Below are 13,051 nucleotides of genomic sequence, written 5' to 3'. Positions count from 1 at the left end.
GATGGTTATCAGCTGGCAAACCAGCATCTTGGTGGAAGAAAAGTGTTTCCCGGGGTGAAAAAAAAAAAAATTCCCAATAAGAAAAAGGCACATGTAAGTGGCATCTGTGCTCAGAATTCATGTTCCCAGAGTTTTCTGTAATAGCTTTGCCCCAAACTTCTACCTGATAACCAAGGCCCATGCACAGAGGCTGCAGCCAAATTTCCATGCAGACCTTTTCCTGCGTTCTTCCCTCCGAGGCACCATGGAGGCGGCCTGTTCAATAATTTCTGCCCAGCAGGCCATGGTGAATAATCATTTTACAGTCAATCTCTTGGTATTGTCATTTCTCTCTAGCTCACCAGTGAACCAAAGAAAAACCCACCGGGGCTTTAACTTCTATTCATAAACACTTGATCAGCACAAAAGTTGCAGGAATATTTGAAACTAGGTTTTTCCCGCTCCCTGGAGACAAGTTCAAGTCAAACCTTTCTTTGATAACACTGCCCACCACCCTGGAAACCACTTCAGACTTTCTGCCTTCATGTCTACCTATATGGGAGACAAGTATTGTCTTAAGTGAAGCTTGTACAGCATATCAAGTATTTGTAGACGTACATGTAAAAAGAAACATTATTAATTATGATTTTATTTCTTCAGGTGAGTGCTCTTCTCTGATTTAATTCTACATTGAAGGCCAACCTAAATGGTAGATCATGTACTTCCCACTGACTGGATTCCCCAGAAGCTCTATAAGCCGCTAGAAGCTTCTCTCACATGAAAGACAATCTGTATGGTAATAGACTCCACTGTCAACTTCTCCACTGTCAACTTCATCACTAGTGAATCGTCACCATTCAATCAAAAGTATTCAAATCAGCAACTACCGCTTCTGCATTTGAAGTTTTACCTGACAAGTGGCCAAAGGAAATAAGCATTCTCGTTTACATTGGTAGCACAGTTACTAAAAATGTATACGCAAACCTAGTAAAAGAACAAAATGAAAAGGAAACGATAATGTCTAAAAAGATTAGTGTGTGTGGGAATATTTTTCAGGCCCAGAACTCCTTTTCAAAGTAGCTGTGAGAATCAACCCATGAAATGGGCATGGTCAAGGACTGCTGGCTTTAAGGGGCTCGGCAAGCAGCAGGAGAGAGGGGACTTGTGGAAGAGGATTCAAGGGAGGTGAGTAGGCAAAGCCCTGCTAGCTGCCTGTTGTAGGTCAACATCAGGAGAAAACTGTGCTTAGTGCAGTTGGACTTCACTACTCTTCCCCTCATAGGAGCATGGAGGTCCCAGCTTCCCTGAGACCTTGTTCTGGGCAAGCACAAATCAGAGTGGCCCTGGAAGCTGTTGCTCCCCCTAGGTCTGGATGGATGAAGAGAAAGGTCTCTGCCCTTTCAGCATGTTTCTTTAGGAGCCTTGACTGAACTTCAGTAGTTCTCACTACTGGTAAAGGCAAAGCTGGAGGAGTCGGGAGTTTGAAAGACGGAGGCTTTGTAAGTTAAAGACTTTTTGGAGTGAAAGCTCAAGTTAGCTCTTACAATACTGACTGATGAAAATACTGCCTCTGATCCACAGAACGATTTTGATTGAAAACTATGGGTAAAACCAAAGGATAATGGGGTTTTTTCCACAGATGTGAGGAATAAAGACCTTCCTCGAGCAAGACCTAGGGCAGACAGCACCTTTGGAAAGGAAAGCGCCCTTAAGCATCAGGACAGGCAGCCGGGTGTCAGGAGAGAGGATGGATGCAGAGCCTCACACTTGTTCTGTCCCATACTGTGTCTCACCAAGCAAATTCACCTCCAAGGGCCTCAGTTTACCCCCCTGCAAAATGGGGGTGATAACCTACTGAAACTCTCAAAAAGTTTCAGATTAAATGTAAGTCTTACATTTAATTACAGATTAAATGTAAGATTAAGTGCTTAGAATGGTTTTGGGAGGTAGTAAGCTTATATAAGCATTTGCTCTTATCAATTATTAGCAAAGGTGCTATACAAGGGGAATGTTTCAGGTGGAGGACAGCGAGTGACCTGGAAACCCTGTGGGCTTTAAAGACAAGAGAGACTGAGAATCAAATCCTAGTTCTGATTCTCACTGCTAGGTAACTTGGGCAAGTTACTTTGAGTCTCTGAATCTATCTCTTCTTTAGCAGGGTGGGGATGGGAGTATTGACCTCAAAGGTAATCAGAAGAATGAAATGAGTCAGTTGAGTGAAGCTGTAGCACAGTATGCCACAGCATAAAATGTGCAATAAAGCCTAGCGATTATGTAATCGGGGCTCTCATGATCTTTGGGCTCCAGAAGGGCTGAAATCTGGCTCCAGAATCCTTAGTGACCTTCAGAATAAGCTCTGCCCACCCTCAATATGAGGGGTGAGGGGGGCAGAGAAGGATGGAGAAAATGATCTCTTAACACTTTCCATAAGTAGACTGGGGTCATTTTTTATACACTACTCATCACATCTGTATACAGCTGTACATCCTCAGATCTGTTACCTGAAAGAGAGGAGTCGCTTTACAGTTCTCTCCAAATAGAGAATTTTGAGAATTTTCTCAAAGCAAATTCACCTTGTGTGGTGCTTATTTAATGTCAGTGTATATACCAAATACACTAACCCCAGACTAAACCCAAGACTGGGGAGACAGAAGCAGCTTTGGAAGGGCAGGGCAAAGAGTCCCGGCAGGCTGCCTTAGCAAGTGCAACAAGGCAAACAAAATACAAATTCAAAAAATACAAGCAAGCCTTTCCCAGGAGGTCCCAATTTTAGACAGAAAAGGGAACAGAGCCAGAGACCAGTAGAAGAACCACTGAATATCTAAGTGATTGAAGTTTAGTTGTATTTCCTATGTTTTTCAAAATCTGTGTTCACAAAAGCATTTAAATAACCTTTCAAACTTTTTTAGAAGTAAGAAAGAAGGAAATGACACAACAGCAGTAATGTGGATGCACATATTCTAAAACATCCCTACACCTGTATATTCATCATTACTGCAGGGGAAGTATCTGATTTTGAAAGGTGATTAGAAACGTTGTGAATTTAGGGTGGATGGAGCTTCAAAGACTCAGGCAGCACCAACTTCAAGGGCGCCTCAAAGACTCAGGCAGCACCAACTTCAAGGGAGCAGTTTTCCTACAGGGGTCACAAATTTTTTTTTCAGGAAATGTTAATACTTAGAAATTTTTCTATAACAAGAGAAAATGGTATTTTTATGACATTCATACAAAAGTGAGCAAAGAAGTTCCAATTATGTAGAAAGAAGAAAGGAATAGGCAAATAACTCTGAAAGATGAACCTGACAAAAGTGCTTTATACAGCAGCCAGTTAGAAGATGGATTAGAAAATGTGAAATTTTTATGTATAAAATGCAATCCAAGTGACTTTTCCTACTTTCATAGCAACCACAAATTCAGCCGAAAGTCAAAATCCACCACAGGGACTCAGTTTGGAGAACTGCTGTTAAGCCAGAGGTTGTGATCACTTTATCCCTGACTCCTTTCTAGGCTGTTCTGTCCCTTCTTAGAGACCCACAGGGTGGACTTAGGCTTGGAAGAGGGGGGAGTAAGAAACGTGTGTAGCTGTGTCACTTCTGAATCAGACTCCAAAGCCCCCCAGTCCCCAACCTCCAAGGAGGTATCCCAGCCCATTTAAACAGCACCCATTCCAGCATCAAGGTCTTCCTCTCTGCGTGGGGTGAGGCACCAACCAGGAGCCAAGGAGGAAGGACTGGGCCAAGGTCATCCCACCAGGAACCATTCCAAAGCCCGTCCCACCCCAAGGCTAGAATAAGAGCAATGCCAATCTGGAAACAGGCAGAAGCAGCTCCTTAAAAAAGATGACAATGATCCCATTATCTCAGTTTTGCTTGGGGAGGTGCTTTACAACAGAGATTTCAGATTCTGTACCTATTCCAGTGAGCTGAACCACCAAGGGCAAGTGCGGAGATGTCTGCCAGGAGCAGATCCCGGAGCCTGCTGTACCAAGAACAGAACTGGGTTCTACCAGCTAGGGAGGGAGACAGGAGGGTGAGAAGGTGTGATCATTCAATCTCTACCTGAGCAAGTGTTAGTAGCTCAGTCGTGTCCTGACTCTTTGCTACCCGATGAACTGTAACCCACAAGACTCCTCATTCTCCAGGCAAGAATAGTGGAGTGGGTTGCCATGCCCTTCTCCAGGAAATCTTTCTGAACCTGGGCAAACTGCATGCTTTTTTTTTTTTTCCCTGCCCTCTCTTAAAAAAAAAAATCTAGTGGAGGTCGGTCGTAAAAAAAGAAAAAAATAAATAACAAAACGTGATCTTGAATCCAAGATCAGATTAGATATGCCGGATTTCCCCAGTCAAAAGGAAAGGTTTCCGAAGTCTGTGTACTCTAGGCCTAGAGAAGTAGGTGGGCTGGACCCAGTCCTTCCCCAGAATGAGAGAATCAGACCAGTGTTCTAGTCTCGGTTTCCTAAATACTCCGGGGCGTCGGGGTTGGGATGAGCCGCTGCGAGCTCGGAAACGAAGACCCCTTCCCCTCCTCCACCTGTGGGACTGGAGGGCCCCCAGGCGCGGCCATTCCTTCCACCAATCTCCCAGGGCAGGCGCTTTTCCTTCCTTCATTACCTCACTACCTCCTTCCCTTGACGTCAGCCCCGGGTCTTCCAAAGGAGGGGAGGGAAGATGGAGATGAGTCTGGGGCAGTCGGTATCAGGATCCCCGCAGCACCGGGTCGGGGGTAGGGGTGGAAAATGAGGTAATGCGCGCCCAATCCCCGGCCTCAGAAGGCCGCGAGCGGCCACTTCCCTCCCGGCTCCGGCGGGTGTAGTTACTAGGCAACCCTATCGGCGACGCGGGATGCCGGCCAAGTTCACCCAAAGTTGAAGAATAAATTTGGGGGAAGAGAAGGTGGAGGGTGGAGCAAGCGCAGAGGAGGCACGAGGGGCAGGAAAAGAGCTTGGAGGGAGAAGAAGCTGGTTTTCCGCCTCCCGGGATCAGGAAGAAGGGCGGGCGCGGACTGGAGCTGTCTCCCCGGAGGCACCGCAGCCGCCCGCCTGCAATCCCGCACCCAGTCTGGGGCAGCGGGGCGCTGGGGAAGACGCCCCCAGGGCGCTGCTGCACCCGAGACTCTGGGGGACTGGGGTGGGGAGAAGCTGGTGGCCCGAGTGTACGCGCCTTCGAAACGGTCCCAGAGAAGGCTGGCGAGTGTGTCCAGCGCGCGAGGAGGGAGCTAGAAAAGGGAGACAAACTGGCTGACTGGGTGGGAGTGGACCCCGGGTTTAATCCTTGATCCCGAGGAGGCTGAAGTCCTCCTAGCAAAGAGCCCTTACCAAAAAATAAAAATAAAATCCTCAAAGTTCTGCTCTTCAGCTCCAAACGGTAACCGCCCTCATTGATATTCAAAGTAAGACCACCAGGACACCGGGAAACCTACGTCTTTCAGATGGGAACCAAGAGATGGGCTTTAATTTGCTTCAGGAAGCCCAGTGGGTTCGAGGCGCCCGTGGCCTCCAGGACTCGCAGGCGGGGCCGCCCGGCGGCGGATACCGCCCTCCAGCTCGAGCGCCCCCTCTGGGGTCGCGGGGACCCAGACCCGGTGCGAAGCGCCTTCCTACCTGCTGTAGGGCGTCCTCAGCAGCAGGGCCTGGCTGCCTGTGCAGCTGTCGGTGGGTGTGTGGCAGCCGTAGACTGGGGGCGGCACGGAGTACTGCTGCTCCCCTGCAGAGAGCCAGGAGAGCCGGGTGAGCGCGCGCTGAGGGCTGGGGGTGCGGGGCCGCGGGCGGGGGCTGTGCCCCCAGGCTGTGCAGGGCGCACGGGGGCCTGGATGCCGGGGCCGTGCCGAGAGACGGGTGTCCAGATCACAGCGAGCTAAGCTTCTCCCTTTACCTTCTTTTTTAAGCAGTCACCGCACAGAACACGGAAAAGACCCTCTGGACATTCGCAGTGTCGGCGGAGTGGAACTAACAGACTAGGGAGTGGGGGAAAACAATCTTTTCTTTTGAGATTAGGCTATTTCTAAAATTCTTCTAGCTGTCCTCTTCTCCCTTCCCCAATTTGCTGTGAGTTGGAAAGTCCTGGGGAGGCAGGGGTGGCATGGAAGAAGGGGAGAAGGCCCCCATCCCCACCCCGGCTTACCCAGCGAGCCCTGCTGGCCCATGGGGTCCTCGTGCTTGAAAGAGTGGTTGGGGAACTGCGCCGCGTGGTGCGAGGGCGTGTGACCGTAGCTGGGCGTCCCGTCGAAGGCCACCGTGCTGTATCCTGCGGACGAGGCCGAGAGAGAAACAGCGTCAGCGGGGAGTCAGGGACCCTGTGAACCAGAAAGCACCCAGCCCCGCATTCGGATCCCGAGTCAATCAGCCCCCAGGGAAGCCGGGCCCAGTGTGACCTCGGGACATGCTCCCCGCCCTTTCCAGAGTAAAATCCAGACCTCCCCAGAGTTTCCCAATTTATTTACGCCCTTGTCTTTCACGACGTCTGCGGCTTCTGCACCGAACCTCGCCAGTATGAAAACTTTCAGCCGCTCGGCGGAGAAAGTCGTTCTCCCCCCAAAACAAAACAGCGTGGTTCTCGCGCAGGGGCAGCGGCGGGCGACCAAAATGGATCTGCTCGGCTGACCCGGCGCTGACTCGGAGCCGTAAATCAGAGGCCCGCGCACCAACTTTCATTAATTACTCGGGGCCAGTTAAACGGCCTGGGCTTTAAATGGGGGAGAGTAATTACTGAGTAATGTTATCTGTCTGAGGCTGCACGACCCGACACCACTGACACCCAAAGCCCTCGGGAAAGCTGGTGAGGGGCAAAAAAAGAAGGGGCCTTTCAAGTTGGGCCCGCAGGCCTCGACCCTGCGCCTTCCTCGGACCCAGCTCGCGCCCTGAGGAGCGGACTGTGACCATCATTGCAGGGGCCGACTTCCTCGCGTCCCAGGCCGGGAAACCTGTTTGTTTCAGAGTGTGCCTGACAGTGTACCTCCCTTTCCCTACATGGTACGCACGGGGTCCAATGCCTCAGTTTCCCTGCCGAGAAACCGAAGGCAATGTCGCGGCATTCTTCCCCAGCTTTCCAAAGGTGGGGGGGGGGGGGGAGACACGTGTTGGTGGTTGAATAAAACGTAGTCTCCTTCTGTGATTACTGTCACCAAAGTACTTGAAACATTTAACATTACAGTTTGGCTTCTGCAAAACTGTAGCTGCCTCTGGGGGAAAAGCATCCTCCAGCTAAGATAAGGATCAGTTCTGAGTCCTGAACCCAATGGTGGGGTCCTTTGCTGTGCGCAGGCTCCGTAGTCTCTGAACTGAGGTCCTGGCCAAGTGAGGAATCATATTAGTCCAGAAGCTCACATCGGCTCCCTGCAGGGCCACTGGGCTGAACCCAGTCCCCCCACCCCGCCCTCATTGGACCCCGCCTCTTGCACTGAGCTGAGCCTCCAACCAGCCCCCTCCTCAATTCTTGGGAGTGGGGTGAGTCAAACAACCCCCATTCTCCAACTCTTGGCCCAGGCATAATCAGGGCTCTACAACAAACGTCCCTGAAGACTTAGATTGAACAGTGAAAGGTAATACCCATGTCTTTTAAACGCCCCCCCCACCACCCCGCAAAAAAAAAAAAAAAAAGCCAAAAACAATAACCAAGCTTCTACAGTCCACTTCGGGGAATGTGGTGTGTTAAAGAGTCGGAGGGAAGGTTGGAGCAGGTCTTATTAAACGAATTGTACAAGTCTCTCGCACCAGTTGGCGCCACAGGTTGATAACTTAAGAAGCCACCAGCTTTAGCAATTTGCATGACCCCAGAGGCCTCTATTTCTGGCCTGCTAAGTGGGCAAAGATAACCCCCGGCCCGCTAGCTGTCAGGAGTGGGTGAGCACGCTGGCGCTTCCAGGCACTTCCTTTTGGAAACGGAGGCCGCGCTGTTTGAGGCCTACCAATCAGCTGACAAGGGAAATTTGGCTCGGAGCGCCCAGTTTTACAGGGGGAAGGCCGAATTTTGAAAGAACTGTTTTTTAAATAAAGAGGAGAAACAGCGACAAAGAAGTTGTCTCTAGATGAACACTTCTCCATTCCTGAGCCGGTGGCCGGAGCACCGTGCTGTCCCCGGAGGCGGCCCCCGCCACCATCGGTACGCGGCGAGGGGCAAGGGGTTGCGGGAGGCCGCTCCTACATGGATCGCCTCGACTCCGCGCCCCGCGAGGCTCCCAAGGCCCCCCCTCTCCGGAGAGGGGGTGCACATCGGTAAAAGCGCCCTCACAGAGGGGAGAGGGCCCTTTAAATTAGCTTATCGGATGCGGGACTGATTAGAGCGCGTGGTCCCGGGGCCTTGCACTGAGACAAGCGCGGAGAGCGCGGAGGCGAGGGCTGGGGGCCAGGGGCCGGAGGAGGGACAGCTGCCGGCCAAAGGGGACAGCGTGTTCAAAGATTCCTTGTATTGTTACAGGCCTTAGAGGGAGAGGCTCGAGCGGCCAAGGTAGCGCCTTTCCCACGGTTCCTCTCGGCCCGGCAAAGCAGCGCAACCTTGACCGCGTGGAGCAGCGACACAGGCTTTGCGCTTCTCTCCCCCGCCCGCCGCAGCGGAGGAGTCCGGGAACAGCCTGGCTGGGCCAAGCCCCAGCGGGAGCTGACGGGTGGAGGGCACAGCAGGCTCAATCAGGAAGGTGGTCCCCAAGGGCTGAAAATGATGACTCCGCAGCTGTGGCAGCGGCAGCGTATGGGGAAGGCTATCTAGCAACGAAATACCCTCTCCAAAGCGACCCGAGGGGGGCGTCCTTGGCCCTAGGGCTGTGCTGGTGTCCCCGTGTGACACTAGGTGGCCCAGTGATAACCAGGTATCCTCCAGGGACAGGGTTCTGCGCGCCAGAGTGGCTGGGGAAATCGCTCAAGACTCTGAGGCAGTCTTCCTCTTCCCTTCCCAAACTTCGCACTTATTTGGGAGTGCAAGTCCTCACCCTCCTGACAAATTCCCCAACGGTCTCACACAGACTACAGTGGGTTCGGTGCCCGTCCAGCAGGGAAGAGGAAATCCATCTCAACAGGGGGGCCAAGATCCCCAGAAACGGAGGTTGAAATAACCTAGAATGGTCTGGGTTTGAGTCCAGGTTCTGCCAGAGAGAGATCTCCTGGACACCTTATCTCAGAGTCTAGATTTCCTCCAGTGTCAGGCTGTGAGCTTCTTGCAAAGGCTAAGACATTCTCTCTTAACATTCAGTCTCCAGTGCCTGGCACAGAATAAGTGCTCAATAAATGTTTCCTAAATGAGTATTTATAAAAAAGATTAAATACCGGGTATTATATTTAAGAAACTCAAAAAAACCCCAACTGAGGTATGATACCTTGGAGTGGGAGGATATGCAAGAGTGCCAGCAATTGTCTACTCCCCTGAGCCATTAAAGGTTGCCCTGCCTAGAGACTGGGATCCAGAATCTTGACTCCTCTCCCCTGGAACTGGCCTTGGCCAGCTGATGGGCTGTGGGGAAGGAACTCTTGCCCTTGCTTTCCCCAACTCAAGCCTCCCGCCAAGACTCTGCATTCCTGGGGGAGCTGCAGGAAGCCCAGAAATCAAGAGAATAAATCTGAAATCTCAGGGCCCAATCTGGTTGACAACACCAGGGCTGAGCCATGAGTGGCTTCTGACATCCCACCCCAACTCCCAGCTGCCAAGTGACTTACAGAGACTGGGCAAGCATGACCCTTTATGTTTTTACCACAGGAGAAAACCCAAGCCTAAAGACAGGAACCAGCTTACAGGCTGTGGCCTGGGTCTGTGGCCTCTCTACTGAGCAATTTCCCAGGATGTTGGGGCGGGGGGAGGCTCCTTTACCTATTAGTCGTGGTCCCCAGCTCCCAATACCCTTCTCTTTGACATCTCAGGCCTATCCTCTAGAGAGGAATTGAGATTTTTCCCCTTACGTGTAGTGCTGGCTGGCTAGGAAGCCCACAGTCTCAACCCTGAGACTTGAGTTGATGGAATTCTGGGCATCAGATGACCCTGTAGAAGTTTGGACACAAGGACCCAACCAAAGCCACAGAGTCCTGGTTCCAAAAACCCTACAGAACCTAGATGGACTCAAAATGATAATGGTATTTTGCACACGGGGTACTTAAATGGTTTCTAAGGTGTCTTCAAATAGCTCACTACCAGAGACTCACTCACCTCATACACCTGCCTGCCAGTCTTGCCCTTTTAGGTCCAACCACGTTTAAGCGGCTGCTGCCTTCTGTGTTTAGAATCCCGGTTGGGGGGCGGGGGCGGATTTATGTGACATAGAACTTCAAACCAGAGTCAGACATCAGGTTGGGCATCTTGGCTCTCTTACAAGATAGGGAAACTGAGATCTGGAGATTTACCAAAGGTTACACCAACGTGCTAATTAGAGGTGGTACGATCAGAGAACAAGAGACTGCAATCCTCACTGAGCTGTTCCAATACTCCATGAGTTCCAAACACTAGTTTTCCTTTACGAAAGACTTAGAGTGGAGGGACCTCATGGGTGGGTTTGAGGTTTTCCACAGGACATGGATCCCAGATTCCCCGAACGAAGAGAGGAGGGTGGTTTCGGTTTCGCCAGGGCTTCTGGCGGGCCAGGTGCTCTCGGCTGGGTGTGAATAGGGTCGCGCGAAAGAAGATACGCGTTTAGAACTTGCGCGGGAAGGCGCGAAGAACACCGCCCTTCTTCCGCGCTCCTTGGGCGCCCCAGCACCTCCTGCAAACAGAACGCACTCTTCTGCTCCCAACCCAAGCATTCCAGAAACACACTAGTCCTAGGCCCGAGCGAATTTTTGCTCTAGGAAAAGCATCCGTTCCTGCGTTTTTAAAGCATTTTCTAAAACATCGAATCAACCAGAATTGGTTTAGGTTGACAACAGCGCATATGTCTAATAAACAAAATAAAATGCAGAAGTTCGGCGTAATTGATTCTACTTTGGTCCCTGAGAAAAAGCCGGCGACGGCTCAAGATGAGAAACCTACGGCTGTGTCCCTTGCTGTATGAGGACTGAAAACGGAAAATAAACCTCTTTCTTTGTTTTAACTTTCAAGTCTTGCAAAAACCTTTCTCCAGCTACAACCCGGGTTCAACGACTAGGAGGCGCCTGAGGCGGGCTGGAAGGAAGCCGGCGCTCTGGCCTCATTTCATCGCCTGTGGTAGGACCCCGTCGCGCAGGGTTTGGAATCGGATAAACGGGGTTCTCCTCCAGCCCTGGAGCCCGCGTGGCAGCACCTGACCTGGCACCCAGGAGCTATCCACTTATACACTACTATACACTGGAGCCAAACGCAAACAGGGACATGGATCTAGGAAAGCCACTATTTTGTCCCCAGCTCATTCATTTACTCATCCTAGGGCTCCAAGGTACTTATGGTGCCTCCATTAGGGCCAGATGGGCTCCTGGCATTTTTGGCGGGCAGACGCAGCAAAGGCTGCTCACCACGCGCTGGTCCCACTCCGAATCCAGGGTCTTAAAACGCCAATGCTTGCCGACAGTTTGGTGGTGCCTTAGGCGACAAAACTTCTTCCCGAGGTAGAGCCAGGCATTGAACGGGTTCCCGCTTCCCATCCCCACGGGGATCTGAGAATTTCCTGGGGTCCAAGGGCCCCCAGATGACCTCCCGGCTCAAGCGAAGGGTCCGGTTCCCCGCCCTGGAGGATGTCGGGAACCCACGCCGTGGACTTCCTCCTCTCCCCGGGCCTCCTGTCTCCCCCAGCTGCGGCTTCCTCTACCCTCACAGTCCTTGGGGAGGCGATCGGGTAAGAGCTGTGGTCAGGGAAGGGGTAGGACAGGGGAGTGCCGGCGCGCGGTTACAGCCCAGCCGCCACCGCCCCGCGTGTAGGGGGCGCTCCCCAGCCCGCTTACCCTGGTTGCGAATAGCGGGCTGGCTCTCGAGGCAGCTGGGCAGGTAGGGTGCGTTGGGGAACATCCTGGCCTGGCCGGACGACGCCTGGCTGGGCGGAGGAGGACCGAAGGGCCCGTAGCGACAGGCTCCAGCCGTGCCGGTAAACTGACCAGAGAAGTGGACGGTGAAGGCGCTCAAGCACTGCTCCTCGTGCGGCTCCGCGCCTCCCCAGCTCGGCTCCTGTTTGATGAAGGAGTGAGGCGGCGGCGGCGGTGGGGGTGGCGGCGGAGCCGGCGGCGGCGCAGGGCCGCCCAAGGACCCGTAAGCCGAGGCGCCCGGGGGCGCAAAGTCCAGCACCGGTGCCCACTGCGCCGCGCCGCTCACGGGCAGGGCGCAACCGCCGCCGCCGCCCAGCGAGGGTACGGCCGGCAGCAGCGCGTTCAGGTCCCGCACGTCGGAGCCCATCTGCTGTGACTCAACCCCGGACGTTCCGCGGGCCCTCCGGCTTTGCAGACGCTCAGCGCTCGACTCCGCCTCGCCTAACTTGGCCCAGATGCCTTCCGGACCCCGGATCCCCGGCAGCTGGGGCTGCTGAAGGCACCCAGGCCCGGGCCGGAGCGTGTGCGAAGACGCCGGCTCCGGGGCACACGTGGACGCCGGCTCTTGCCGCAGGAGGAAGTCCAGGATCGCGGCGAGGAGGCGGCGGGGCCCCGGCTCCTGGGCTGCCGTCCGGGCTCTGGGTGGGTGGGTGAGTGAATGAGTGGGAGGGAGGGAGGGAAGGGGGGAGCGGATAGGCGGTCGAGTTGCGAGAGCCCCCGGGTGTGGGCGCTGCCTTGAACTCCTTACCCCAGCTGCCTGGCTGCCCCCAGCTTCCCAAAGCTCAAATAAGAGGGGCCGGCGGCGGGGGAGGAGGAGGAGTCAGGACTCGCGGCAGCTCCATTCACACCGCAGCCCTAGCGGATCCAGGCAGGGCGCGCGACTCCTTGGGGGCGTCCTCGCAGTGGGGGTGGGGGGCGGGCCAGAGGGAGCGTCCCTCTCAGAGACACCCTCCTCTCCTATCTGCCACGCGCTCTCCGCTGGCCTGTGGGACACAGGCCTCCCCCCCACCTCCCCTTCTCGGCCTTCGCGAGTGTGGGCGCCTCGGGGCACTGGCGAGCCGCTTCAGGTGAGCAGGGAATGTCCCCCCTGCATCCCTGTGTGGTGAGGGTGGGGATGGGGTTGTTAATCGGGGAGGGCGGGTTGGAGGGAGGGGCAGGGGGCTCCACGAG

General features: G+C 53.7%; 1 protein-coding gene across 2 annotated transcripts in view; it reads right to left on the bottom strand.

Moving 5' to 3' along the window:
- The window catches only part of WT1 (WT1 transcription factor), a 50,793-nt gene extending 38,399 nt beyond the window's left edge, over positions 1–12,394 (bottom strand). Inside the window, exons 1-3 of one of the 2 annotated variants that reach the window (XM_025266276.2) lie at positions 11,804–12,394; positions 6,099–6,221; positions 5,579–5,681 (exon numbers count right to left, since the gene is read on the bottom strand). In XM_025266276.2, the coding sequence (XP_025122061.1) occupies positions 5,579–5,681; positions 6,099–6,221; positions 11,804–12,248 (671 nt within the window). In that variant the 5' untranslated portion in view covers positions 12,249–12,394. Of the gene's footprint in view, positions 1–5,578; positions 5,682–6,098; positions 6,222–6,417; positions 6,529–11,803 lie in introns of those variants that run through there. The other variant, XM_044929310.1, reaches the window with a different exon arrangement.
- Between the last annotated feature and the right edge of the window lie 657 nt (positions 12,395–13,051).

The sequence above is a fragment of the Bubalus bubalis genome, chromosome 16 (assembly GCF_019923935.1).
Source record: "Bubalus bubalis isolate 160015118507 breed Murrah chromosome 16, NDDB_SH_1, whole genome shotgun sequence".
Taxonomy (NCBI): domain Eukaryota; kingdom Metazoa; phylum Chordata; class Mammalia; order Artiodactyla; family Bovidae; genus Bubalus; species Bubalus bubalis.
This window is presented reverse-complemented; position numbering and strand designations above follow the sequence as displayed.